This window comes from Stegodyphus dumicola, chromosome 4, assembly GCF_044657685.1.
Source record: "Stegodyphus dumicola isolate Sdum_Otavi_A_Nest chromosome 4, ASM4465768v1".
Classification (NCBI taxonomy): domain Eukaryota; kingdom Metazoa; phylum Arthropoda; class Arachnida; order Araneae; family Eresidae; genus Stegodyphus; species Stegodyphus dumicola.
Genome location: NC_140771.1, coordinates 50,834,310 through 50,849,879, shown reverse-complemented (window position 1 = coordinate 50,849,879; position 15,570 = coordinate 50,834,310). Strand labels below are relative to the sequence as shown.

General features: G+C 30.6%; 1 protein-coding gene across 4 annotated transcripts in view; it reads right to left on the bottom strand.

Moving 5' to 3' along the window:
- Nucleotides 1-15,570, bottom strand: part of LOC118195267 (E3 ubiquitin-protein ligase HECW2-like) — a 112,082-nt gene that overhangs the window by 52,697 nt on the left and 43,815 nt on the right. For 3 of the 4 annotated variants that reach the window (XM_035366533.2, XM_085814835.1, XM_035366536.2), the window contains 3 exons: nucleotides 14,024-14,190; nucleotides 7,409-7,553; nucleotides 773-965 (listed from right to left, as the gene is read on the bottom strand). In XM_035366533.2, coding sequence (XP_035222424.2) covers nucleotides 773-965; nucleotides 7,409-7,553; nucleotides 14,024-14,190 — 505 coding nt within the window. The remainder of the gene's footprint in view (nucleotides 1-772; nucleotides 966-7,408; nucleotides 7,554-14,023; nucleotides 14,191-15,570) is intronic. The other variant, XM_035366535.2, reaches the window with a different exon arrangement.

Genomic DNA, 15,570 nt, shown 5'->3' with positions numbered 1-15,570 from the left:
GCAAATTAAGCACAAGCAGTAATAATTTTATGCTACAAACTATAATGAAACAGTTTTTGTTTTAAGAAATACAATGGATAAATTAAAAACACCATAAAAATCTAATTTATCTTACTCGTTACTATGAAGAAAATGAAAAATATTTTAGGAACTACATATTGAAATGAATAAAAAATACCGACAGTGCTTTATAAAAGTAACAGACTAGAAAAACAGCTCATTTTACAAAAGAAATCCATAACATCCTGCATTGTTTAAAAATATATACATATATAAGAAGATAAAGAATGATACTATATTGGGAGGGGGAAGCTTCATTAATATGATTGTTTATTATATCATATCTAAATTATACAACTTACTTTTAAGGTAATTCTACTTCTAAACAGAGAGGTTAGTTAAGGAATAGTTGTGCATCTAGACAGAAGTGTAAACAAAGCTTTCTAGTATATGATGAGTATAGCTACGATAAAATTGAATCAGAAGTAAAAACATATTCCCTGCAAGAAATACAATACCTTTTTCTTTTTTATTTATTACTACCTGAAATATGAAATTTTTATCATTTCAGAGGACTGATCTCTAACTTTTAAACTTCTATGAATTTTGGCAAAAGTTCTCTGATTTTTTTAAAAAGATTTTATAGTTTCCCTGACAATTTTTTTATTTTTCTGAGTTTCCACAACAATTAGAATTTTCCAGATGAAAGGAAACTTTGTTTTAATTTAATTAATCTGCTTTACTATAGGTCTGTTTACTACAGGTCACTCACATCATTCATATGAAGAACATTTAAGAAGTCTGGACGTGTCAAAAATCGGACAGCGGGTGAGCGCAGCAGCAATACCCTCTGATTTTCTGGGCTAGATGAGGAAGGCACTGTTGTTGAAGTAGAGGCAGGAGTAGTACTAGTTGCAGCATCCTCATGAGTGCGAGAAGTTATAGTTCTTCTGATGCTTTGATACCTAAACAAAGAAATTGCTATACTTTAAGTAACAACTTTCCTTATCCATAAGGAAAATAAAAATATTTTATGCAGCAATATATAACTAATTACAGTAGATTTCTGAACGTAAATCTATCTATGTATAAGCCAAGAAACAAAATTTTGCTGCCAAAATTGAAAACCCATGTCAAGCAAATTTAATACTGTCCTATAAATCTAGCTATATATATAGTGCCAAAAAATTCAAATAATTGATCAGTTTGCTTAGCTATTCATTATTATTGCTTAGTTATTAGGCGAGCTGAAGGTAAATGCAAATTCATCTTCAGCTTCTGCTAAAAAAAATTAGATGTAAGAGCACTGCAGAAAGTGCCTTTTGGTACCAATAGTTTCTCTTTCTCAATTCTCCTAACTTTTGGGCTTACACATAATTTCGTAGTTTGATAAAGCAAGACAAATTTACTTAGTTTTCAGTTGTTGTAACCATTCTAGAACAGTCACATGATTTTCATCCTCAGCTGCACTTTCACTTCAATGAGTAAAATATGATTCTTCATTTCTGCTACATAATGAAAGATGTGAGGGTAAAAAAGAATTGTATATCCTGCTAGTTTTAAGCAAAAAAATTATCGCTTTTGCTGAATTCTGCTATTAGCAGAACTGAAGATATTATATATGAGGTGGGTGACAGTAAGGTGTGGATGGGAAATGAGATGGTTGAAATAGAAGAGGATGATATTCACTTATGTTCCTTCAAGCAGATACATTACAAAATTGTTAAAAAATTCCAAATCGCATACCGATATTAAAAATTTTGATTAATATATATTAGGAATAATAAAAAAAATATTTTTTCAGTTACTCAACTTATAGTGTCACTTTTGTGATCAAATTATTTGTGAATCAAATTGAATTTCTATACAGCCTTCAGTAGTACAGAATTTTTTCAGCTTCCATACAAGGAAATATAATATATATTTATATAACACTCTAATAAAAATACAACCCAATTGCAATAAAGCATGGGTTATAGGTTAGGTCTAAGTTTTATTCAAATCGTTTCCTTTCTAATTTTTACATTAAATATAGACACCTTAAGAATTGCAATAAACCATGGATTATAGGTAAGGTCTAAGTTTTATTTACATTGTCCTCTTTCTAATTTTTATGTTAAATATGGATTGTTTGCTTACAAATAACTAATTACATACAGACACACCTTAAGAATTATTTCAAGATTCACTGAACACAAAGCTGACATATATTTCAAATGAGGTGAACAAGATGGCTTTTAAGAACTGGTGGAAAAACACGACCAAGAGTAGACAACTAATAAACTGATGGATTTGCGTCTAAGTCAACAGCAAGATGTTACAGAGGAGATCTTATATAAAGAAAACAAGGAAAAGTTAGAGAAATCTCTCTGATTTCAAATGAACTTATGGAGATGTATAAAATGCAGTAGAGAGTAAAAATTTTACAGAAAAGCAACATTTTCTGTAGCAATGGTGGTGGTTAATCTGTTTAATGCCTAAGCATTATCCTATTTCTGTGAAATACTCAAAAAACAACTGTCAATGGCAGAGCTGGACTAAGACCTTCAGAGGTCTTAAGCATACAAAAAAATATTCTGGTACCTCCACATATATATTATACCAGTCTTTTCCTTTGATTCCTTCTCTCTCTCTCTATTTCGGTTTAGCTGCACCGCACATGTCATGGTAAAACTGGCAACGGGAAATTTTTTGGGGCCCCCTTTCATTGATGCCTTAAGCATTTGCATGGTTAATCCACCCCTGGTCAATGGATAGGTTCCTAACGTGAAAACAATGAGCTAACAATAGCGATAATGCTAATTAACCATAATTTTATTCAAAAGTAAAACAGAGATTAATTTGTTTCACACTGCCTAATCATGGAAGTTCTATACTTTTTTTTTTTTTTTTGATGAACACAAATGAAGCATTACAAAAACAACTGAAAATTTCTTTGAAACACAACACCCAATTATAACATGAATTTTCCCACCTTTCCAGTATCATTTTTTACCAAGAGTAAATGAAATATACTTTCTTCCTTTGCAGTCATATTTTGAATTTATATGTTATTAAAAAATGTAGCAATTCTTCTATGTAGTAAATATACAAGGTTAGAAAAATGTAATGAAACTACTGTATACAGGCTTCTTTTTTTGGGGGGTGGGGCTGTTAATTTTCTTTTAAGTAAAACAGATTTATTAATTTTGCATATTTTTTATTTGGTTTTTGGAAATTGATACCGCCTAAAAATGCATCCTAAAAATATTTCTTCAAATTTTGGTGTTCAGAATATTTGGAAAGATTGCCAAATTAAGCATTTTATACCACATGAGGTTCTTGTGTATGTGAAGTATTTAATAAAAAATTCTCCACACTTTATATTAGCACTTTTAAAAAATAAATCTATTTAAGGTACTCTTAGCTTTCCCACATTTCTGTGATGCAAGTTGCAAAAATTAAAAATTGCAAATAATAAAATTATAAGAATATGTTTTTCATCAATTAAAACATTTTAAAAAAGGTTTGTTGCACTATTCTAATGGTATTTGTATTGGTCATTTAGTGACAGGTGTTCAGAAAATACACTACGTCCAACACATTTTATGAAATGAGGATTAAATTCGTGTTTTCCCTTTTAAAGCATGAAATAAGTCTGACTTGTGAAACTTTTGTGAAGTAATCAATAAAATATTGTTACAAATTTTGTATTTAGATATCTAATTTTAGCACAATTATAATTAAAATTGCTGTATTCCCTGTGCAGTGTAGTGCAAGACAAATTTTAAGAAAATGTTATGTCAGAAAAGTAGGAATACAGGGGCATGTGCATTAACATTGAGTAAATGGATATCTTGGTAATTTTTATTGAAATTAAATAAATTTAATTAACCACTATATTAGCTGTAACCCTAATTTCATCCTCTTATTGCTTTCCAGTAATTTCAAGAAGCTGAAATTACTAGAAATATCTGGCCACCGGTTGAAAACTATAAAGACGCCAAAGAGAGCATCTCAGCTCAGTTGCTTAGTTACTGTTGTTGTGAGTTGTTATTTCCACATGAATTGAGAAATTTGAGTTAACTTTCTCTTTAGATGTGCTTTGCATTGCATTATATTTAATGTTTTCAGCAGTTTTGAAGTAAAACTACTGATTATATTGCGTGATACTGTTAACATTTGTACGAATATCTCTGAGGAAAATTCCACAGTTCTGATATATTTCTTTTAATAAGAATGAATTTCATTAACCTATTATCGGACTTGTACCTTCAATCTCTCATGAACCCGTTTGCATGCAACAATATGATATGACTTACATAAAATGTCAAGGAAACATTTTTAAATCGAGCAAAAATTAAAAAAAAAATTATTGCAGATGGAATTCAGAATTTATACAAGTATAAAAGGCCGAAATGTCCAAACATGGAAAATTCCAGCAACATAATTAAACTTAAAAAAGTTTATGAGTGACCACTTAGCAGCAAATAGAAATGTCACTGGAAAATCTAACTAGATGCCTGAAACCTTAACAATACATAAAGCTTTACAAAAACAGTAACTATTTCATATGTATATTGAAGCATCCAGGACATTCTGTGGTTTTTTTATGATTAATCTAAATAAAGCAGTACAATAGAAAATTTCATCGAATCACATATGGACCATTTTGTTCTATGGCTTCCTTCCTCTCTCTGGCAGCTTGAAAATTCCTTTTTTAGAAAAAAAAAAATCATAAAGAAGTTATCAAGGTGCTATTTGATAGTCTCTACAGAAGTGAGAATTTTGAAGCAACTCGTAGAGATGAAAATTTCAGGGGGCAAGGTCTAACGAATATAGGGGTTGACACAAAATATACCAGTGATACTCAATTAATGCTTGTTCTTATATTCACGAGAAAGTGAGGCCAATCATTGTCATGATGGAAGACACCTTGATGACGAGTCAGTTCAGAGTGCTTTGCTTCAATTTCTGTTTATAAAACTGCCATCTGAAGACAACAGTTTTCCAAATTAATAGTTGATTTGATGGCAACAATTCATCACACAAAACTGCTTTGTAGTCCCACCATATATAAAACATTATTTTTTTTGGGATGCAGCCCTCTCCCAGTGTTACTAAAGGAGATCAATTTGGTTCAATATCCCATGATCTTTTTCTTGTCACATTATTGTACAGCATCCACTTCTCATTTCCAGTAATGAATTGTTTCAAAAGAGAAGCTGCTTTACTTCTTCTCAGCAAAGAATCACATGCCATAACTCAAGCATATTCTGCTCAATTAAAATATGGGTCATGTACGTTTGTGGTCCAGGTATGGCCCTTTCCTCATTTTGTGCAGCCCTATGCTCACCTCATGAAAATAACAAAAATGTAAAATTACAAACATATTCCTAAAAATTGGAATTCTACCAAATATCGAGGCATATACACAACAGGTGCTAAGGGTTCTCAAAACTGTCTCTTTACAAAAATGCTTCCTCAACTGATGCTGAGAAATCTGTCCATTTACAGAAATTCAGCATGATATAAATCTAAAGCAAAAATCCAGTGAAGTGGATATCCCCAAATTTTACAAATATTTTCCTGCAAACTTCCCAGAAAGCAAGTTTGCATCATGCGTGATTTCCATGTTTAGTATATCAGTGTGAACAGCTTTTCTTGCTTATGAAAAGGAACAAGTTCCACATTGATATCCATGTAATTATACATTCAACTGATGTCTGTTCTAAATAATGCTAGTGAAAGCATCATGTTTCCAGAATCCTAAGCTGGTTGCAATACTACCAGATGTCCGGAAAGAAATAACAGGTATTTATCTACTATCTGGATTTCCTTATATTGACTCCCTCCCTTTTTTAAGAACTAGTGTAATATGAAATATTTTATGCATTTGCTCATTTTTCATTCATTTCATAATCAATTATAAAAGTGGCTTTTTGTTTCTAACTGCTTACAGTATTGTATACGAATGATTATTTGGTTCACTGAAGTACGACGTTTGACATGCATGATATGGGATATCCATATATGACAGCAGCTTACATATCCAGCTTCCTTGAAATGATCATGCATTGTACTTTTTTGAATATTTATTGTGCCTGATAATTCCTGAACTGCATAATGTGAATTTTAAGTGACAGCTTCCTTATTTACAGATGATAATCATCTAAAGCTAGCATTATTTTTGAGGCTGAAATTTCTATGATTTAACTTTTCAAACCATCTTCAAACTGCAACATGATAAACAACACTTTTAAGACACAATAACACGCCGAATAAATACTAATTCAGAAGTCAAACAACAAAAATCAGCGTAATATTTTCAAAATTTTTATTCTTTGCTAATATACAGCACAAATTTTACAAGCTGTCTGATTAGCAATAGTTTTCTTTTTTAAAATAAAAGAACATAATATCGTGCTTAGACCATGATCTTTTTCGATTAATGCTACTGTAGATGGATCCATTTTTCATCACCAATGATAATTTCTTTAAAAAAAGAGTCAACTGCATTCCGTTTGAAATGCTTATCGCAAATATTGATTTATTGTATTAAGGGAATTTCTTTTAATTCATATGGAACCCAAATACTGTTCTTAAATGAGTCCAAATGTTAAGTAAATTTCTTTTAATTCATGCAGATCTCAAATACTGAGCTTCCTAAGAAGTCCAAGATATACAATGTTCAATTGTTGTGTGTGATACACTTAACCTTTTTGCAATATCTCGCACAGTTATATCCCGATTTAATTCAGTTATGGCTTTAATTATGCATCATCAAATTAAAAAAGTCAGCCAGAATGTTAGCATCCTCAATTGAAAAATCTCCTGAACAAAATTTTTTAAATCAATTCTGACACACACAATCAGCTAAGCAATCAACACCAAAACTTTACATATATCCTTGTGAGCCTCAGTCATTTCCTTGTCTTTATGAAAATAAAAAACTAAAACTTTACATATATCCTTGTGAGCCTCAGTCATTTCCTTGTCTTTATGAAAATAAAAAACTAAAACATGTCAAAAATGTTAAAATTGACCATAAACTAATAGCTTAAACAAAAATAAAAGGAATTGATTTCTATAGTAACCTAAAAGTGTACACTGCCAAATCTAAAAAAAAAAAAAAAAGAGAGAATTCACAGAAGAATAATGAAACAAACATAATGCTACTTATTTTAATGCTAATTACTTTTTTGTCAACCCAATACAATATCAGAATTTCATAAACACGGAACTATAGTAAATATGCTAAAATTACAATTAATGGCATATTAATCAAAATTACACGAAGTTCAGAATCTTAAAATTATTAACCTAATTATTACAAACATTGCAAAATAAAATCTTGGCTGTGAATTAACATTTCAAGGTAATTTTAACTTAAAAAAAATTTATACATGAATCAGGAGCACAGCCTTACCTGCGATCTAATTGTTGACGCTGTAATTCACTAGCTGTTCCAAGTGTTAACTGCTGTGATGCTGTAGGCCTTGTCCATGTGGTAGTGCGATTTAAATGATCAATATAAAATATACGGCCATGACTATCAATGCGTGCCTCCCAATCTACAAGAATGTGTATATAAATGAAAATTCCTCTTATCATCAATTATATATAATACTATCTTTTAATAGCATCCTTTATTTGAACAAAATATTTACTTCATACATAGATTATGTACCAAATTCGCTTTAAAATTAACAAAAATAAATAAATAAATAAATAAATAAATAAACATGTTATATTCTTGGATAGACCATGAAAGTACAATAAATTGTCTTACAGAAAGGTGAACCAATAATTAATTTTAGATATGTAAGGTAATTTTACACTTGATTAAACAATGAAGTAATGATAATTTGGCTGACTTGAATGGTTTTATAATAGAGCAACTTCAGTAATGCTGCAATAAATAAAAATATTGCAAATTATAATTTATGGAAGTCAAAAAATTACTTGCTGTAATTTCTTTTAATAAATTTGTAAGAACTGATATTAAGAGATATGCCATCTCCCAGAGGTACCTGACTGAACTGGCAATGGATAAATTTCTAAAACTTTATACTGATACAGCATTACTGAAATAGATAGGAAATTACAAAAAATCCTTTGCATTGAACATTAATCTTATAAAGGCTAAATAAATGCTCTACTTCTTATTTACTATTTGAAATTTGCTCTATTTCTTATTGACTCTCTTCACAGAAACAATAAAAACGTTTTTAATGCAATTTTCTGCATTAAAATTACTTTATTTTTTAACTGCAAATCTATTTTGTGAAAACACTAAAGAACAAAATTCATCTTCTAATCCTGAGGATGCATATATTTACCAAAAATAAAATAAATTTTAAAACCTAGTTCTAGGACATTTCTTTTTGGATGCATTCTAAAATTACATCATAAGTAATTCTACTAATAAAACATTGACTCACAGTTTGAATGATAATTTAGTAGTAATTTAATCTGATGAAATACAGAAATCCTGTTATACACCAGTGATTAAAAAGTTAACATCATTTTTAAATAATTGCCCATTTGTGATTATATAATGTAGTTAGCATCCTTATGAAATGACATGTTATTTTTTACAGAAATTCTTATATAAATTTTTCAGCTGCAACTAAAATAGCAATATACTTTGGCATTATGATAAAGAGTTTATTTTTGAATTCTCTCTCTCAATAATCAGCATTATTTGATAGGAAACTTTATTTCAAATTAGGAAAAAAGGCAAAGATTGGATTTTGTGACATTCACTTCATATTATTTTTCTCTTAACTTTTGGCTATAATGAAATAATGGCTTATATTATAATGAAATAATAAGCCATTATTTCATATTCATTCATATTGAAAATTTTAAATCTTGTGATTTTTTAGGCCCATCAATTTTTAATAACAATAAATATTAAGCCTAGTTTTAGCTCATCTTCAGGCAGGGCCCACTAATAATGGATGATATATTCAGCATTTGTTATAAAGTATAGATGACATGCACTTGGCAAATGGAAAATTTGCATAAGCTTTTTTTTCAAATTTATATATTCGATTTTATATATTTCTGTGTTAATTTCAACTTATTGTAATAACAATAAAAATTCAGTTACTGACTTTTGAATCACTGTACTTTTAACACAAAAGTCTTAACCCTTTTGATATTATAAATTAATTAATACGATAATTTTTTTCTATCCCATTAACAGTAGGCAAAGCAACTTAACACTATTTTACTATTCATACTTTTTAATCCCTACTTCTAAACTGAGCAAACTCCCATTTAATGAACAAAAAGCCTTGACACCATAAGTATTCATTAATGGGATGTTATACTGTATCTAAATGAAATGTCATCAAGCAGATTTTAAAATTTTAAGACACAGGAAAAATCAGAATAATGAATTCAAACACACATCACATAAAATAAAAATCAAATTGCTTTTTAATTTATAAAAATCAAATTACTTTTAACTGTAAAGTCAAAACCGCAAGTCTGTTTCAAGTTCAGTGATTCTGTTCAAAATCGATTCACTTTCACACGTGGAGGTGCTAATGCTAGAATTTTCTTAAATAGAACTGTCAAAACACCTAAGCCTGCATTTCAAGGTCAGTGATTTTATTCAAGGTCAAATCACTTTTACACGGGAAGCTGCAAATGCTAGAATTTTGTTACCTGGAAATATCATGGGTAGGGTAGGGCCACAAGAGGTTTGTCGGAACTGGCTCACATCAGTTGGAGGAAAGTGGAAATATATATATATATATATATATACAGGGTTGTTATAATTAAAGTGACCCTATTCAGACCCCTGTAGAACTCGTTCCGCCTATATCGGAATTTGATGAAACTTGGTGTACACGTTATATGGACTATGGGGAAAAGGTTTCTGCACTATAAAATAGTTCAAATTTTGACCACTAGATGGAAATTAACAAAAAAAATTCCTTATGCGAATTAGTCAAACCTATAGAGAGACTTGCAGCCAGAGCCTGAAAATCATTCTGTGTGACTTCTGTCATCATTAATCATGCCCTTACAGAAAAAAGATCAAGCTTTAATTGTTTCATCAGAACGGCAGCAATAGCTTAGCTGCATGAATATTGTTAAGACACAATAACACGCCGAATAAATACTAATTCCGAAGTCAAACAACAAAAATCAGCGTTATATTTTCAAAATTTTCACAGGACTAGTTTCGATGGTTTTACCGAACCACCATCCATCGAAACTAGTCCTGTGAAAATTTTGAAAATATAACGCTGATTTTTGTTGTTTGACTTCGGAATGAATATTGTTGTTTAAAGGGATTATGAAAAGGGCCCATGCTGAAGAATGGTCTATTTTAAAAATTTTCATTTTTATATCCCCCTCGAAAATATTCAACCTTGTATTCCTACCTAACTAAAACGAAATCCTGCGTGGAGCACAGCATCACATGTAAAACTCAATCATCTTATAACATCCAATAAGGTTGGAACAGACAAATCATATTAAACGATACCCAAAGTACGTCATTTTAACACGTACTTACATATTTTCGCATTAACATTTTTGATAAACAATATTTGCCACAAAAGAGATTTAGTAACATTAAGGGATAAATATGACATCACAAAACATACTCATATGATTTTTGCTTCAGTTTTATGTAAACCTGGTTCTCAATAAGCTAGTTTAGTTATTTTTAATAATAAAGACATAAGTTAATGGCTATTTCTCTGTTTTCATTTGCATTCTGAAAAATTTAAGACCTGCAGAATAACAGGCAATGAAGTATTTTCAAAAGTTAAGGAGGTGGTGTGCATATTTAGCAAGATTCTGGGGTTTGGCAAAATAAAACACTGTATAACTGCACACCACTCAGATTCATATTTAAGCAAATTTATGTGACAATGTTCATAAATAACTAGTTTCCTGTTATTAAACATTATTAGGGATTTTTGACTGCCAGAATAAGTGCTGCAGGTTTTCATTATCAGATAATCTAGAATCTTGAGCTCATATAGTCTTTTTATATGCTATTCTAACTCATATTGTTGATTGCCTAACTAAATAAAGCACAATCTCATCCTTTAAACTTCTTCAGAATGACTTGCACAAGTTTGACAGAATCTCCACCACCTATTACAGTCTACAGGAAAATATGTAGGTACCTTTTAATATTCTGATTTATTTAATATTTTACCTTTGCAAAATTCCCCACTTCTTAAATGCAACAACAATGAAGCAGCCATTGTTCATGTAACATGTACTTATTGCCATCTTTTGCCTAATATATTACAAGCCACAAAAAATGGAAAATTTAGTTTTCAAGAAAGGATTTAAACATTTTTCCCGATAACATATACAATTGAAAGACAATGGTCACTTCTTAGCCCAAAATTATTCATTAAAACAATGCTTGAGACTAGCATTATAAAAGTGTGACTCCTACTTTTGCTTAATAATGAAAAATAGGGTTTTTTTTCAATAAGAGACAATTACATTCTGAGCACTATGCTACATCTTATAAGATTTTGATTATATCTGTTTGCTTTGTATACAATTAAATTAAAAATAGGAACAAAAGGTTTGAAAAAATGATTTGTTACATTTTTATTTAAATACTCTGTATTATTATTATTAATTCCAAGTATAAACAAGCTTTTGGAAACAAAATCACAGATTTTAATCACACAAAAGTTTGAGTTTAATTAATGAGATAACTGCACTAAATATGCTGATGCAGTTTTTTTTTAAACTGTGCTTAGTTTAATTTTAAATCACCTCATTACAAAATATTCAGCCTGTCTGTCTCCCATTTTAGTTTTGCATTCTTTTTTCTTTTCTTTCTTTCCCCCCCTTTTTTCTTTTCTTTCTTTCTTTTTCTTGGTGTGCGTGTGTGTGTGTATGCTGTTGCAGTTTATATTGCACTTACTGCATAATTTATATTGCACTTACTGCATAAAAAAATTATATATTAAAAATACTAATTTAAAAATATAATAAAAACTCATAAATGCTTTACAAAATCTGAAATCTCCTCCTAAAGGATACATCTGAACATTAAAGCTTCCTAATGGAAATATGAAAGACCTTTACACCACTATGTTGAAAACCAAAAGTAAAATTTGATCAAAATCGGTTTAAACGAAAAGGCTCGTCTCTTTTAATTTGACTTATGATTTTCCAAGACCTCTATAAAAATTTAGTATTCAGCTTTTTTTCCCCCTAAATTCACTTACTTTTTTAATTACAAATTTAAAGTTTGCTCAATTAGCAAAACAGGGTTATTCTAAAGCATCTTTCAAAAATGTAAATTGAGGGCCAAAATAAACAAATTTTGTAATACAATGTACATGCGGAAGTGTTGAGGTGGTAGAGAACTTTGATGAGATTAGCTGGCAAAAGCAATCAATTGGTGCAAACTGCTGCCATATACATGAATTTTGGGTGAATTGTTTTGCTATAGGAACATGAAATCTGCCAACAAGCATTTTGTCTATGGAACTGCAGAGAAGAAAGGAAAAGCGCTTAAAGAAAATACAGAGCGAGATTTCCAAGTAAAAAGCTGCCAAATGCCAAAACATTCAAATATATTAGCCAACAGTTGCGTGACCATGAATCCTTTCATGTTTTCAGGTGTGATGTGAGCAGAGGAATATATCACAGAATTCCTATAGAAGAAAAATCTGTAATCCATACATTTTAGGATGATCCTGCTATAAGCATGAGAGTTGTTGGATGTGTGAGCCAAACAATGGTTAGCAACACTTTAAATGATAAAGAAATGCAGGCATTGAATATTGGACAGGTACCACTAAAACACTATTTTTAAATCTGAACATGCAATAGTGGAAAAAAATTATTTAAAATAACAACCAATTTTAGTTCTATCATCTTAAAAAATAAGCAATTAACTAAAATTGGTAGATTGCATACTATATGACTACTAAAAGATTCTCAACCAGCGTTTGGGCTGGCACTGTAAACAATTATTTAGCATAAGTGAACATTCTATGTACTTGCTTGAATGTCAGTATATACACAGCATTTTTGAAAAGAAACCTTCTTTCGATATCCCTCCAGCTGTTTCACACAAATGTGGTACATCACAATAAAGTGCCAGTTGATTTCAGTAGAGTAACATCAGAAATTACCTTGATGGAAATTACCTTGGAGATCTAGTCTCCTTGGCCAATTTAATCACCAGATTTTACATACATAGATTTCTTCTTCTGGAAAGGAGCATAACCTTTCCAAAAGTACATGAGCACTTCTGGAAAAGTGAAAAGGAACTTGTAAGTCCTTAGTGTACTTACAAGTGCTTTTTCCACATACACACATTCCATTACAAAATTTTCATACTTCGACCCCCTTTACCTATCACTTTGTTAGATATTTTAGAAGTACTCTGTATACTGTGAGCAATACACTTCCAGCATTATAACACTAATTTGAACTTAGCTTTTCTTTTTCCAGCATGCCAATATACCTTGTAGCAAAGCAGTCTCTTGATTCCATATATTATTAAGAATAATTGAAAAACGCCTTGCTACTAACCAAAAATCCCAATCTTAACTTCAGTCAATATATTTGAGACAAGCACTACATTCTCACCAAACCATACTTCAAAAATTCCTAATTAACTTTTGTTATGTTGCAAAAGGAATGAAAACATAGCCTTGCACCATTTATCAGAACACAGCTCTAGGGAATAACAGCCATAACAATAATGAAATACACAAAATATACACATTTTGCTGTTGAAAGTTAACAGATACATAGTATATTATATAATCAGAAGTTTTAAATTTAAGGTTATAAGAAATTAATATATAAAATAATCCTAACAAGTTTTGGAAGAAAAAAATGTATACTTGCTATTTAACATGTACTCTTTGCTATTCTAAATTTGGTTTTAAAGAGCATTACATACCTTCTGCTACTCTTTGAATAAGTAATTTGCTTATAATGTCCAATCTTAATTATGTATGCCACACTCTTAAGTAGTTTAAAATGCACAGAAGAATCAGACTGATTAGTTAGGACATACCACTGCAATACTCACGAGGGGGCAATGGATCCTCGAGATCGACTCTCTGATATCGAATCGTTCTTTCGGGTATGGAAGGCAATCGTGTAGTAGGAAGATGCTGCAAAGTTGCTACATGAAGTTGATCTCTGCCAGCAGAGAAGCTTAGTGACCTTGATGCTAGATTCCTAATAGAATTAATAAAACATTTAGATTGTCTACTTACACAAATAAATTCAATATTAAATTCTGACAATTTAAAATTCACATAATAATTCAATACACTGTGATGTATTAAAAAAATCCTTTCCCCTTCCTCAGAATACCTTATTGCCTGATATTGTCTTCAACTGCAATGATTCAAAGGATAAAACAGCAAAATCAAATAATATTAAATAATAGTAAAATACAACAGCAAAATTAAAGAGGCATGGTTAATTCAGTTTCCAAAATGTAGCAGACAGAGCAAATAGGGGAGGAAAAAAAAAAACACTCTGAAACTCTCAATTTCTTGCTGTCAGCAAGATCTTTATGCAATGAAGACAATACTTATCTTTGCATCTAAATAATTACGTCTATACATTTACATACTGATTATAAATAATATTCCAGAGCAACTGTCATTGCAAAATGGTAGTTCAAATCACCAAAATGGCATCCAAAATTCATTCATGCCGCATCAGCACAACTCCACACTTCTGACTTGTCTGGATAAATAAATCAAGAAACCGTTATTCACCTCTTCTACACGTGTGCTTTTGCAAGGCATCATCGAATTCTCACTTTTATGCATTTTGAATACAGACAGCACATTGCTACTGGTATGTACTTACAACAGAGTATAGTTAGTGCTTTTCATGTTATTAAGTGATTTAGAGAAATATTAGGCACTTGATTTGTGCTCATAATATTGTATGTTTCAACTGTGCATATTCAGAAAATCTGTTACAAAAAGCTACAAATAAGATATATTTATTTCTTTGTTTCTCTGCACTTTGTCACTTGTAACAAACTCAACTGAATTGTTGATCTACTGTCTCTTCTCCCAGTAGGATGCAGTATAAGGAACCACTTCCCTGAATGTCTTTATGTTTAGTTTTAGAAACTACACTTCTCTTTAACCCGCTGGAAAGTGCGTGGGGTGTATCATACCCCAATTCTACAAAAAGAGTAGAATATTCCTAACTTGTGAAACTCAAATTCCGTGCTGCATTCAATAGCTGAGTTTCTAGTACTGCTTGACTTTCAGAACCGCTTTCCAATGCCTGTGTGTTTCAGAAAAAGATTTATCGGTATTTCATAGCAACTGGGGTGCCCCACACTTTCTCAAATAAATATTCACTCAGAAAAACAGTTATGAGGATAGAGGCGTAACTGTTTTTCTGACGGAATATTTATTTGAGAAAATTATTTCTAGAGTGTAACAGTAAATATTTCTACTCGCAAACAATTTTAAAGTATTTTAAATAAAAATTTTAAAGATTTCTTATCACATTATGGCAAAAAGAATCACCTCCTATGAATTGGAAATGCAACGACTGTGAGATTTATTAGAAATGTTTGAACAT